The 14950-nt window shown below is 46.8% G+C and overlaps 1 protein-coding gene across 1 annotated transcript in view; it reads right to left on the bottom strand.

The window, feature by feature from the left end:
* The window catches only part of col28a2a (collagen, type XXVIII, alpha 2a), a 128692-nt gene extending 118120 nt beyond the window's left edge, over positions 1–10572 (bottom strand). Inside the window, exons 1-2 of the mRNA XM_087988564.1 lie at positions 10453–10572; positions 5745–5892 (exon numbers count right to left, since the gene is read on the bottom strand). Of these exons, the coding sequence (XP_087844690.1) occupies positions 5745–5892; positions 10453–10572 (268 nt within the window). The remainder of the gene's footprint in view (positions 1–5744; positions 5893–10452) is intronic.
* Positions 10573–14950: the final 4378 nt, after the last annotated feature.

Below are 14950 nucleotides of genomic sequence, written 5' to 3'. Positions count from 1 at the left end.
AACCAATGTCCTGTACAGCCACAACATGACCTCCCAACTCCTGTACTCAATACTCTGACCAATAAAAGAAAGCATACCAAACGCCTTCTTCACTATCCTATCTACCTGAGACTCCACTTTCAAGGAGCTATGAACCTGCACTCCAAGGTCTCTTTGTTTAGCAACACTCCCTAGGACCTTCCCATTAAGTGTATAAGTCCTGCTAAGATTTGCTTTCTCAAAATGCAGCACCTTGCATTTATCTGAATTAAACTCCATCTGCCACTTCTCAGCCCATTGGCCCATCTGGTCAAGATCCTGCTGTAATGTGAGGTAACCCTCTTCGCTGTCCACTACACCTCCAACTTTGGTGTCATCTACAAACTTACTAACTATACCTCTTATGTTCGCACCAAATCATTGTGGCATTCCACTGGTCACAGGCCTCCAGTCTAAAAAACAACTCTCCACCACCACCCTCTGTCTTCTACCTTTGAGCCAGTTCTGTATCCAAATGGCTAGTTCTCCATATATTCTATGTGATCTAACCTTGCTGACCAGTCTCCCATGAGGAACCTTGTCGAACGCCTTACTGAGGTCCATATAGATCATATCTACCACTCTGCCCTCATCAATCCTTTTTGTTGCTTCTTGAAAAAACTCAATCAAGTTTGAGACATGATTTCCCACACACAAAACCATGTTGACTATCCAGAATCAGTCCTTGCCTTTCCAAATACATGTACATCCTGTCCCTCAGGATTCCCTCCAACAACTTGCCCACCACTGACATCAGGCTCACTGGTCTATAGTTCCCTGGCTTGTCCTTACCACCCTTCTTAAATAGTGGCACCACGTTTGCCAACCTCCAGTCTTCTGGCACCTCACCTATGACTATCGATGATACAAATATCTCAGCAAGAGGCCCAGCAATCACTTCCCTAGCTTCCCACGGAGTTCTTGGGTACACCTGATCAGATCCTGGGGATTTATCCACCTTTACCCGTTTCAAGACATCCAGCACTTCCTCCTCTGTAATTTGGACATTTTGCAAGATGTCACCATCCATTTCCCTACGGTCTATATCTTCCATATCCTTTTCCACAGTAAATAATGATGCAAAATACTCGTTTAGTATCTCCCCCATTTTCTGCGGCTCCACACAAAGGCTGCCTTGCTGATCTTGAGGGACCCTATTCTCTCCCTAGTTACCCTTTTGTCCTTAATATATTTGTAAAAACCCTTTGGATTCTCTTTAATTCTATTTGTTAAAGCTATCTCAAGTCTCCTTTTTGCCCTCCTGATTTCCCTCTTAAGTATACTCCGACTACACTTATACTCTTCTAAGGATTCACTCGATCTATCCTGTGTATACCATACATATGCTTCTTTCTTTTTCTTAACCAAACCCTCAATTTCTTTAGTCATCCAGCATTCCCTATATCTACCAGCCTTTCCTTTCACCCTAACAGGAATATACTATCTCTGGATTCTCGTTATCTCATTTCTAAAGGCTTCCCATTTTCCAGCCGTCCCTTTATCTGCGACGATCTGCCCCCAATCAGCTTTTGAACATTCTTGCCTAATACCGTCAAAATTGGCCTTGTTACATAGTTGGCTACTTTAAAGAGCAATCAATGTAATTTTTAAAAAATTGTTGAAAACAACAAATGCTTTCTGAGAAGTTTTTCATTTAATACATACATGTGAACTTTGCTGGCTAGGTCAGTATTTATTACACATTCCTAATTGCCCTGGAGAAGGTGGTGGTGAGCTGCCTTCTTGTACTGCTACAGCCCTTGGCTACTATTATGCTACTATTCACACGACTATTAAGAAAGGAGTTCCAGGGTTTTGACTCAGTGGCAGTGAAGGAACAACATTATAACTCCAAATAAGAATAGTATGTAAATTCATTCTATCGGTTGTCAATACAATATATGCTTGTTTATTGCTGAACTTCTGTAACTGAGTTTTTTTAATTAAAAATTTATGAGGACCTTGAGTGACATAGTAAGCAGGATTCTGGGTCCAAATCCATGAAGAAGACGTCTCACCTGTATGTTGAACTACAGTCACAAAAGCCAAAGCATAGAAAGTAGAAAATCTTCAATTGACAAAATAGTTTGAAGGTGAAACTGGATCTAAGGGGATTTGACCTAGGATGATTGATGCTGACACTGAGTGCTGAAAGGACAGTAATTCATTTCAAACACTAATATTCCAGCCTTATGAAAACATAATTCACATTAAAGGCATTTGTAAGGTTAGTAATTCCAAAATAAATACAACCAATTATGTTTTAGTTGTTGTTAAATTATTGTCTTCAACTGCAGTCAGTGTTTATATTGTATATATTCTTTAGCTATGAAGATAAATGACTGCTTTATAATTTTTCAGTTGATACCTGGAGAAAATAAATTAGTGATTAATTACTTTGATTGCAGCAATATAACTGTACTGTTCAGTTCTTCAAACATGTAAAGACAGGTTTATTTGGGGTTGTTATTTATTTAATAACTGGTTACCTGAAACCATTCGCTATGTGGAATTTAGCACTGCATTCTGACCAGTATTACAGGTTACAATCTTGTTTAAAGTGAACATCTGCTAGGTTAGAGGTTAATCAGCATATAAGTTGTGGTTATGTGAATGATATGATGCATGTTCAGTCAGAATACTACTGTCAATTTAGCAAACGGTCCATGTGTTACTGCTACCCCCCCCCAAGACAGCTGTTTTCTGGGTTGTAGAGTTTCATTACCTGCTGTTGGCTTGAAACAGTCATTATAATGAAGGTAGGTAAAAACAATGACTGTAGATGCTGGAAACCAGAATCTAGATTAGAGTGGTGCTGGAAAAGCACAGCAGTTCAGGCAGCATCCGAGGAGCAGGAAAATTGACGTTTCTGGCAAAAGCCCTTCATCAGGAATACAGATTATAATGAAGCTGCCAGGTAGGAATGGTAAACTGAGAATTTGCGACTGAAAATCAATATTTGTTCAAATTTTATCATCACCAATATACTTGCACTTGCTTCAAGATATTAGAATTATTCAAAAATAATGACTTGGTTATTGGCTATGTTGTTTAAATGATGGCATACGTTGAGGGCTTTGGTACCATATTTCATGAATATCACCTAAACTAGTTATTGGACTCTTCTTAGGCAATCCCTCAGAGCCAAGGATGGCTTGCTTCCACTTCAGGGCGAGGGTTCTGTGGTGGCCGAATAGTCCAATGCTAGAGCTGTATACTCTGTTACAGGTGGGGCAGATGGTGTTTGAGAAAGAGAGTGGTGGAGGTTCTGGAGTCTGTGTACTTTTTCCACTGCTTGTGCTTGGCTTTCCTGAGTTCCACTTGGTAAAGCTCAAAGTGATTGGTGCCTTTGCAGATCCTTCTTCTTCAGTTTGTGCAATGTTGTGCAAGTGATTCCCACGTATTGATGTGGATATTGTATTTGTTTCTGGAGGTTCTCAGGGTTTTCTTGTACCATTTCCTCTGCCCTCCTAGTTTACTACTGCTGAGCTTGGAAGAGAGAACTTTTTTCGGGGGTTTTCTGTCAGGAGTGTGGACAATGCGACCCAGCTATCACAGCTGGCCATGTGTGACTGGTGCCTCAATATTGGGGATATTGGCCTGGGAGAGGACGCTCTCATTGATACACTTATCCTGCCAGGGGATTTGCAGGATTTTATGAAGGCAGTGCTGATGGTAAATCTCCAGGGATTTGAGGTAAATGGACCATGTTTCTTATACATAAAATAGGCTGGGGAATATGGCTCCTCTTCGAGAGTTTGGTGCTGAAAAAGCACAGCAGATCAGGCAGCATCCAGGAAGCAGGAAAATTAACGTTTCGGGCATAAGCCCAGGCTTATGCCCAAAATGTTGATTCTCCTGCTCCTCAGATGCTGCCTGACCTGCTGTGCTTTTCCAGCACCATACTCTCGACTCTGATCTCCAGCATCTGCAGACCTCACTTTCTCCCAGTAGGCTCCTCTGTGGACCATAAGCTTGATGCTGGGTTTAAGGACTTGGACTTTGAGGACTTTGTTCCTCAGGTGTCTGAAGGCAGCACCAGCTCATTAGTTGATATTGGATGCCATCCTCAATGTATGCTCACACCAACAGGAGGGTCTGGGTGTATGCTTGCTCGCTGAGCTAGAACGTTCATTTTCAGACATTTCATCACCACACTAAGTAACATCTTCAGTGAGCTTCCAGATGAAGTACTGGCGATATGGCCCTCTTTCTATTTACGTGTTTGAGTTTCGTTTGGGTTGAGTTGGTGACATCATTTCTTGCAGTGACGTCATTTCCTGTGGTGGTGTCATTTCCTGTTCTTTGTCTCAGGAGTGGTAATTGGAATCCAAGTCAATGTGTTTGTTGAAAGAGTTCCGGTTGGAATGCCATACTTCTAGGAATTCTCCTGTGTGCCTCTGTTTGGCTTGCCCTAAGGTGGATGTGTTGTCCCAGTCGAAGTGATGTCCTTCCTCATCTGTATGTAAGGATACTAGTGAGAGTGGGTCATGTCTTTTTGTGGCTTCTTCTTCTCAAAACTCACTACCAACAGGAGGGTCCCAAGGTATGGGAAATGATCCACATTGTCCAGCGAATCACTGTGGATTTGGATGGTTGTGGTTCAGTGGCAGGAGCGGACTGATAGAGAACCTTTGTTTTCCAGATGTTTGGCCTGAGGCCGATTCTCTCAAACACTTTGGTGCATGTGTCAGTGAGAATTTGTAGTATGTGCATGTGATGTCTGCTTACTGCAGTGCGATACAGAAGTTGGGGTGGTCTTGGTTCTGTCCATGAGGCGTCAAAGTTTGGTCAGTTTCCCAATTATCCTGTAGGTTAGCTGCATTCTGTCCGCGAGCTTCAGAGTGATGGAATGGAGTGTTGCAACAAGGAAGTTGGATAAGAACATTAGTGCAATGACATAGCCTGCTTGACCTCAGTTTCCACTTGTATTGGGTCTGAGCTGGATTCAAATGTGAAGAACACATCTTGGATGTCATTTTGAAGCAGGCAGAGAATGGTGACAACATATTTTGAGCAGCCAGATTTGAGGAAGATATTCCACAATTCCTCACAATTGACAGAGTCAAAGGTCTTTGTGAGATTGAAGAAGACCATGGGTACAGAGGTTGGTGTTGTTCCCTGCCCGGTTTTTGGAATTGTCACACACTGAAAAACATGTCCATTGTGTCTCTTGATGGATGGAATTGCATTGAGACTTGGGGAGGAGCTGTTCAACCACTGGGAGCAGGCATTTGAGGAGAATTCTCATGAAGACCTTTTCCATGACAATTAGTCGGGAAATCCCTCCATAGTTTTTGCAGTCCCGGACACATCTCCTTTCTCACACATTCTGTGTTACGATCGAGCCCTCCACTATCAACTGATGATAGCCCTCCACTATCACACTAGCTCCGAAAGCTAGTGTGCTTCCAATTAAACCTGTTGGACTATAACCTGGTGTTGTGTGATTTTTAACTTTGTACACCCCAGTCCAACACTGGCATCTCCAAATCATATACCCTTCATGATTTTGTAAACCTCAATCAGGTCCCCCCTCAATCTCTTTTTTTCTAATGAAAATAAACCTACTCAACCTGTCTTCATAGCTAACACCTAACCTAGCTTGTGTCTAGGGTTGGAGTGTAGACGCTGATGGATGTGATGTGCCGCTTCTGGGTAAAGCTGAGCTGTATGCTCATAAGGCACTTATTTACCCCACAGGGAGATTCATTGAGATGTCTGACCATTTTTCCTCCTGTGGTAAAGTGCACCCTGAAAGTCATTGGTGTCAGCAGCAGTGTAGAAATGCTCAGTCACTCGACCTGGAAACACCAAGATGAAGGTGTAGCTATCACCTTCTTCTTTAGGTTGACCTTCTCCAGCAAATTGTGTCTGAGTAAGGGGAACAATGTCAATGTTGTAGTTTCTGGGTGATAATGCAGTGCGACCTTTAAATCTGTCATTGCTAAGGTTGTCCATAATGATCCCATAAGGTTCTAAGTCCTGAAGTTCATTCGGGTGGGTGGATGCTGTTGAATTGGGAGATGACTATGTGTGGATTATTTTAATGTGAGGTGGTTGTTAGAAACACCAACCACCACATGGTCCCAGCAGAGCAAAGTCTTAACTCAATGGCAGGGAAAATCCAAGAAAATTAAAGACCAGGCTCTGCTATAGGACAGTGGGGTGGGGCAGGGGGTTGCTAACAAACACTCATCGTCTACCAAGCAATACCATGGTGCATTACAAGGCAAAGCCAATTTTTTTTTTTATTTCAAAAATATACTTTATTCATATATATTTAATCTATACAATTGGACATGTCATCATTCTGTAAACATTCCATTTCTTTACGTATCGAAACAGGGTAATCATTCATATTCACAGGTTAGTGCGATTACATTGAGCTCAGACGCCAGCGGGAGCCCAAATGACTGCATGGGCCCCCTGTTCTTCGTTAGGCAGGCAGATGTTAGACGGTGGTCTTTCCCCACCGCGCCTTGGCGGCAGCTGCCCCAAGCTTCAGCGCGTCCCTCAACACATAGTCCTGGACCATGGAATGTGCCAGTCTGCAACACTCAGTCGGGGTCAACTCCTTCAGCTGGAAGATCAGCAGGTTTCGGACCGCCCAGAGAGCGTCCTTCACCGAGTTGATGATCCTCCAGGCACAGTTGATGTTCGTCTCGGTGTGCGTCCCGGGGAACAGGCCGTAGAGCACGGAGTCCCGTGTCACGGCGCTGCTCAGGACGAACCTCGACAAACACCACTGCATTCCTCTCCAGACTTCCTCTGCATAGGCACATTCCAGAAGGAGGTGTGTGACAGTCTCGTCCCCCCCGCAGCCGCTTCGAGGGCAGCGTGCGGTGCGGCAGAGAGTCCGGGCGTGCATAAATGATCTCACAGGCAGAGCCCTTCTCACCACCAGCCAAGCCATGTCTTGGTGCTTGTTGGAAAGTTCTGGCGATGAGGCATTCTGCCAAATGGCTTTGACAGTCTGCTCAGGGAACCGCTCGACAGGATCTGCCCTCTCCTTTTCCCGAAGGGTCTCAAGGACACTACGTGCTGACCACTTCCTGATGGACTTGTGTTTTTCTTGATAAATTTCTCCACGAAGGACAGGTGGTACGGAACGGTCCAACTACTCGGAGCGTTCCGCGGCAGCGAGGCCAGGCCCATCCTTCGCAACACCGGGGACAGGTAGAACCTCAGTACGTAGTGACACTTGGTGTTTGCGTACCGGGGATCCACGCACAGCTTGATGCAGCCACACACAAAGGTGGCCATCAGGGTGAGGGTGGCATTGGGTGTGTTTTTTCCCCCATTGCACCGGTCTTTGTACATTACATCTCTTCGGACCCTGTCCATCTTTGATCTCCACACGAAGTGGAAGATGGCCCGGGTGACTGCGGCGGCACAGGTTCTGGGGATAGGCCAGACCTGTGCCACGTATAACAATACTGAGAGTACCTCACACCTGATGACCAGGTTCTTACCCGCGATGGAGAGCGACCGTTGCTCCCATCTGCCCAGTTTCTGTCTCACCTTCCTGATCCGCTCCTCCCAGGTCTTGGTGCACGCCCCAGCCCCCCCGAACCAAATACCCAGCACCTTCAGGTGGTCAGTCCTGACGGTGAAGGGGATCGAGGATTGGTCGGCCCAGTTCCCGAAGAGCATGGCCTCGCTCTTGCCTCGGTTTACCTTGGCCCCCGAGGCCCGTTCGAACTGGTCACAGATGCACATGAGTCTGTGCACGGACAGCGGATCCGAGCAGAAAACGGCGACGTCATCCATGTACAGGGAGGCCTTAACCTGCAGGCCCCCGCTGCCAGGAATAGTCACCCCTTTCAGGCTCGCATCCTTCCTAATGGACTCGGCAAATGGCTCTATGCAACACACAAACAAGACAGGAGAGAGAGGGCAGCCCTGCCTGACTCCAGATCTGACTGGGAAGCTATCTGATTCCCACCCATTGATTGAGACTGCACTGACAATGTTGGTGTAGAGCAGTCTGATCCAATTAGCGATTCCCTCCCCGAAACCCATTTTGGAGAGGACATCCCTCATATATGTATGCGATATCCTGTCAAAGGCTTTCTCCTGGTCCAGGCTGATGAGGCAGGTGTCCACCCCCCTGTCCTGCACGTAGGCGATCGTATCCCTGAGGAGTGCGAGACTCTCAGCGATCTTCCTGCCCGGTACAGCACAGGTTTGGTCAGGGTGAATCACCGATCCCAGAGCAGACCTGACCCGGTTGGCGATGACCTTTGACAAGATTTTGTAGTCTGTGTTTAACAGTGAGATCGGTCTCCAATTTCTAATTTCTTCCCTCTCCCCCTTCTGCTTGTAGATGAGGGTGATGATGCCTTTTCTCATGGATTCACTCATGGTACCTGCCCGAAGCATACTGACATACTCCTCCAGCAGGTCCCGGCCAATCAAGTCCCAAAGAGCGGAATAGAGCTCGACCGGTAAGCCGTCGCTTCCGGGAGTTTTATTCTTTTCGAAGGACTCGAGGGCCTTGGTCAGCTCATCCAGAGATAGCGGCTGGTCCAGCCTCTCTCGTGTTCCGTCGTCTAGGACCTCCGTGATAGAGGACAGGAACGACTTGGAGGTCGCGCTGTCGGTTGGCTTCGAGTCATACAGACTGGCATAGAAGGATTTGCTGATCCTCATGATGTCAGCCTGAGATGACGTTACCGAGCCATCTTCTTCCTTCAGACTGCTGAGCACGGAGCTCTCTTTGTGCACCTTCTGGAAGAAGAAACGTGAGCACGTCTCGTCCTGCTCCACCGAGCGGACCCTGGACCGGAAGATTATCTTGGAGGCCTCCGAGGCAAAGAGCGAGGCTTGCTGGCCCTTCACCTCCTTGAGGTCCTCCGTGACATCGACCCCCAACGTCTGCAGCAGGAGCAGGTTCTGCATACTTTCCTGGAGCTGGGACAGTTTTCCCCGTCTCTCTCTCGCCTCCTGAACACCTTTGAGGATGAAGAACCTCTTGATGTTCCCTTTTACTGTTTCCCACCAGTCTGCTGGAGACTCAAAGAGGGACTTCACGGTTCTCCAACCTGCGTAATCTCTCTTGAGCTCCTCAATGTTTCCCGGGGTCAACAGCTTGGTGTTCAGTTTCCACGTTCCCTTGCCAGCCCGCTGCTCGTCCTGTAGGTGACAGTCGGCCAGCAGGAGGCAGTGGTCAGAGAAGAACACCGGCTTGACGTCGGTGGATCTGACCGAGAACGTTCGGGACACAAACAGGTAATCTATCCTTGAGCAGATAGACCCGTCTGCCCGTGACCATGTATATCTACGCTGCGCTCCGTCTGCAGGGGTGCTGAAGACGTCGTGCAGCTTGGCGTCTTTGACCGTGTCCATCAGGGCTCTGGACGTGGCGTCCAGTTTACTGTCCCCCCCGCCGGATCGTCCATCTGCATCGATGATACAGTTGAAGTCTCCGGCCAGAATGACCGGCCTGGACGTAGCCAGCAACAGTGGAAGCTGCTGCAGGACGGCCAACCGTTCACTCTTACCCGCTGGGGCGTACACATTAATTAGTCTCACGGGAGCGTTTCTGTATGTAACATCAGCAACGAGGAGGCGCCCGCCCACCACCTCCTTAACCTCGGAGATGGTGAAATTGCCTCCCCGTAACAGAATACCCAGGCCCGAGGAGCGGTTATCGTTGCCCCCCGACCACACTGACGGCCCATGGGCCCACAAGCTCGACCATCTCCTGTAACTGCTGAGGTGCGGTATCCCACACTCCTGCAGAAACAGGACATCAGCTTTCACGTTGGCCAGGAAGGCCAGAGTTGAAACACATCGCGCAGCAGATTTTATGCTGCGCACATTGATGGTTGCAATTTTAAACCCCATTTTGTTAACAGGTTGTAAGGTTACCCATTGCTGCTGGTCCTGCCCCTCTGGGGTAGCTGTCTGCATCCCCATGCAGTACGCAAACTGCTGGACCCTCGCTGGGCTGAGGTAGCTGTCCAGTTCCTCACTCGGCCCATTTGCCCGCTCCGGTGTCATCGGGCCGAGACCAGGGTCCACGCTGTCTGTTTCTATATCTGTCAGAGGGGCTGTCAGAGGGTCGCTGCTCCCAGTGACCTGGAGCTGTGTGGCGGTGGGGCCCTCCTGGCTTTCACCTGGTGGGGGGTGGTGGTTTCCCATTTCCTCAGGAGGCTCGTCCCTTGGTTGGCAGTTGCTGCCCTCCTTTCCTCTCGCAGCGCTCTGCCTCTTCTTTTGGTGACGGCTCTCCTTTCTTCCGTCCTCACCCTCTGAAGAGCTGTCCGTATCTTCCACCTGCAGCTGCCTTTTCCCCTTTTTCTGGGAGGTCTTGGTGACCGGGTGGGTTTTCCTCTTCCTGTTTTTCACCACGGTCCATTCCTCTGCCTCCTTCTTTCCCTTCTCCGCCTCCTCCTCCTGTCCTGTCGGAGCTTCGCTCGGCAGCTGTACCTCTCCAGTAGCTGTCATCTGCTCTGCTCCGGCCTGTCCTTCCTGTCGCGTGCCTCCTGCCACCATTTCCTTGCCGGTTTGCGGTGCCTTGCTGTCCTTTTGTGGCCCGCCTCCGGCCATCTGCGCATAGGTGGCGGCCCCTCGTCTTGGGCAGGCCCTGTACACGTGGCCCGCCTCCCCGCACAGATTGCAGTTCTTTTCCTCCTTGCAGTCTTTGGTCGGGTGGCCCTCCTTCTTGCAATTGCGACAGATCGTGACCTTGCAGTCCGCCGCCATGTGGCCTGACCTCCCACAGGTTCGGCACACTTTCGGCTGCCCTGCATAAGTCAGGTACCCTCTGCTCCCTCCGATAGCAAAGCTGGAGGGTGGGTGGAGGATATTCCCGCTGGCGTCCACCCTCAGGGTTACCTTGACCTGTCGTTTGCTGGTCCAGATCCCGAAAGGGTCAACCACGTCGGTGCTTTGACCCTCGACCTGCACATATCTTCCCAGGAACGTCAGGACATCAGTTGCTGGCACGTAGGGGTTGTACATGTGGATAGTAACAACCCTGCTCCTCTGTGCAGGAAGCACACACAAGGAGGCCGCCGACAAGATGGAGAACAGCGGCTCCCCTTCCTTCTCCTTGAAGACCTTCAGGAGCTGCTCACATTGCTTCACGCTCCTGAAGGTGACATCGAAGTAGCCTGCCCCAGGGAAGTCCTGCAGGCAGTACACGTCTGCTGCGGCGAATCCACAGCACTCGAACAACACCTTCTTGACGAACACCGTCCAGTCGACTGGTGTCCGCTCCTCCACCTTCTTAACAGACACCCGGACGGTGTTTCGAACCCCCTGCCCAGGGCTGCGCACAGCTGTTGAGGCCATAGCTCTGAGGTTGGCTGGTCCCTGAATTGGTGTTAGGCCGAAGCCAGCATGAAGATCCACCAATAGCAGGTCAGCACAACCAAACGATCCTCCAACGCCCAATCACGATCCAGCGATGATCTCCACTAGCTCTGATGACTCGCAACTCGACCCCTGTCCTGATAAGAACAGACACTTGATCTTAGCCAAAAGGCCGAGAAGCGATTACAAGGCAAAGCCAATGGTGATGATGGCCTGAGCTGCTGTGCAACAGGTTAAGGATCAAGTCAAGATGGCGCAGGGTCTGTTGCATGAGGCCACTCTTTTAAATTGTAGTGACTGTCTCCAAGACCTTCTCTCTCTTGCTGTTATTGGACTACAATCTTTAACTCAGTCTTTGATGCCTGTTATTTGACAAGACAAATGTGATTTCCATTGTATCTTAAAGGTGATTTATCACCTCTAAAATTTGGAGGAAAATATTATTCTCACTTTTGATAAGCATTCAACAAAATAATATATTTCCATAATATTGATAGGAGTAATATAAGACATTTTTAAATTCTATAGTGGCAGAGGTCCTTGACATAAAGCATGTTCAGCAGCAGGTGATTTTGTGAAGTTGCTGAAAGACGTCCATTAGACTAATCATTTAAGAGTCCTATGTGAGAAGGAACATCTTCTCTTAAGGCTGCTGAAGATCCCAGAAACTGATCAATGTGCTGTATAAGGAGCTCAACTGTTCTGCAAACACCTATGCATCTGATGAGTGTTTTCAGAAATTAGCCATTCAAGAGAGTGCTGAAAATGTGTTGCTGGAAAAGCGCAGCAGGTCAGGCAGCATCCAGGGAACAGGAGAATCGACGTTTCGGGCATAAGCCCTTCTTCAGGAAGGGCTGAAGAAGGGCTTATGCCCGAAACGTCGATTCTCCTGTTCCCTGGATGCTGCCTGACCTGCTGCGCTTTTCCAGCAACACATTTTCAGCTCTGATCTCCAGCATCTGCAGACCTCACTTTCTCCATTCAAGAGAGTGGATGAGTTTCGGAGAATAAAGTTGGGAGAGATTGTTTGCAGACAAAGGCATCTGTTTGGAGTGGCACTGGAGCAACTCAAAATGTGTGAAGAGCATTAGAGAATAAGAGAGATACGCAGATAGAGAGAGGAGAGAGAGATGGGGAAAGAGCAGCTGAAAGAAGCATAGAGAGGCAGAGGGGTAATCTTTACAAATTACATTAAGTGATACTCTCTGGTTACAAATTGGATTACTTAACATTATATGTTACATTTTGGATGAAAAATTCTGAAAAACCACCAGGCAGGATGAGCTAAATGTAAATTTTCTGGGATGCCTACATCTCATCAGCTCTCCCAGAAATAGATTCACGATTCTAGTGCTTAACAACCACAATCATTTAAGTCATATGGTGCAGTGAGGTGTTTTCTGTTATTAAAATAATTCTCAGCATTTTTCTGATCCTAATATTTTTCCAGCTTGATGATAATGTTACTAAAAGATCCATAATTTTTACCCCTTTTGTTGAAACAAAATGACAAGCATAAAATGGAGCTATACTCTTTTATGACATAATTGTGGGAGATTCATGGAGAATTATTTTTCAGGATCTGAAATGAAAAATCAATGCATAAAATAAGCCACATATTGTTGCAAATAATATGGGCAGAAGAACATTTAACTCCTGGTTATGACACTTCACTTCCCACTATTCCAATGTAATGGAGGCATGGATAACGGATAGCCTATAGACAGATGCACTGCATTTGGATTTCCAGAAGGCATTTGACAAGGTGCCACAGAAAGCTTATTGTGTAGGGTAAGAGCTCATGATGTTGAGGGTAACATACTAGTGTAGATAGAAAATTGGCTGGCTGTAAGAAAACCGGGAGAATGCATAAAAGGGTATTTTTCCGGTAGGCAGGATGCAATGAATGATCTGTGCTAGAGCATCACCTTTTTAAAATTTACATCAATGACTCAGATGAGGGGAGCAAAGACCTGGTAACTATATTTGCAGGTAGATAGGAAAACAATAAATCTTGAGCGCAGGTTCATAGTTCCTTGAAAGTGGAGTCGCAGGTAGACAGGATGATAAAGAAGACATTTGGTACACTTGCCTCTATTAGTCAGTGCATTGTATGTAGGAGTTGAGAGGTCATGTTGTGGCTGTACAGGACATTGGTTAGGCCACTTTTGGAATACTGCATGCACTTCGGGTCTCCCTGCTATAGGAAAGATATTGTGAAACTTGAATGGATTCAAAAAAGATTTACAAGGATGTTGCCAGGGTTGGAGGGTTTGAGTTACAGGGAGAGGCTGAATAGGCTGGGGTATTTTTTCTCTGGAACATCTCTGAGGTTACTTTATAGAAGTTTATAAAATCATGAGGGGCATGGATAAGGTGAACCGCCAAGATCTTTTCGACAGGGTAAGGGAGTCCAAAACTCGAGGGCATAGGTTTAATGTGAGATGGGAAAGGTATAAAAGGTACCTAAGGGGCAATGCAGAGGATGGTGTGTGAATGGAATGAGCTGCCAGAGGGAGTGGTGGAGGCTTTTTAATATCATTTAAAAGGAATCTGGATGGGTATATGAATAGGAAAGGTTTAGAGGGATATATGCCAAATGCTGGCAAATGGGACTAGATTAACGTAGAATATCTGGTTGGCATGGATGAATTAGACTGAAGGGTCTGTTTCCATGCTCTACATCTCTTTGACACTATGATATGCTGCGAAAAATAACATGAGGTTGCAGAAGGAGACAGATAGGTTGGCTGAGTGGGAAAATGTGAAGTTGTTCACTTTGACAGGAAGAATTAAGAAGTAGACTATTACTTAAATGGAGATTGACCACAGAATTTGATATGGGCCACAAGGTGGCTCAGTGGTTAGCACTGCTACCTCACAACACCAGGGACCTGGGTTCCATTCCCACCTTGGGTGACTGTCTGTGTAGAGCCTGCATCATTCTCCCTGTGTTTGTGTTGGTTTCCTCCCAAAATCCAAAAGATGTGCATGTCAGGTAAATTGCCCATGCTAAATTGCCCATAGTGTTAGGTGCATTAGTCAGGGGTAAATATAGGGTAGGGGGGGTGGGTTACTCTTTGGAGTGTCAGTGTGGACTTGTTGGGCTGAAGGGCCTGTTTCCATACTGTTGGTAGTCTAATCAATATGCAGACAGGTCTAGGTGTTATTGTGCATGAGTCAAAAATGCACAAGAGGTAATTAAGCAGTCTAATTAATGTTTTTGTTTATTATGAGACAAATTGAACATAAAAATAAAGATATTGCACTTCAGTTATACAAGGCATTTGTGAGATTACTTCTGGACAGCTGTGTACAGTTTTGGTGTCCTTATTTAAGGAATGACATAAGTCTTTTGGAGGTGGTCAAGAGAAGGTTTACTATATTCATGTCTGGAATGAGCAGATTGTCTTATGAGGAAACGTTGAACAAACTGGGCTTGTTTCTGTTGGAGTCAGGAAGTGTGAGGAGTGTCTTATTTGAAGTGTATAACATCCTGAATGGTCTTGTCAAGGAGGATTTGAGCAGGATGTTTAGTCTTGTGGATGCGTCCAGAAATAATGGGTAGTATTTGAAAATCAGCAAGCTCCCCTCTAAATTAGGACAACTA

This window comes from Chiloscyllium plagiosum, unplaced genomic scaffold, assembly GCF_037043375.1.
Source record: "Chiloscyllium plagiosum isolate Xiang-an unplaced genomic scaffold, Cpla_swu_hap1 HiC_scaffold_7, whole genome shotgun sequence".
In the NCBI taxonomy this organism is placed as follows: Eukaryota; Metazoa; Chordata; class Chondrichthyes; order Orectolobiformes; family Hemiscylliidae; genus Chiloscyllium; species Chiloscyllium plagiosum.
This window is presented reverse-complemented; position numbering and strand designations above follow the sequence as displayed.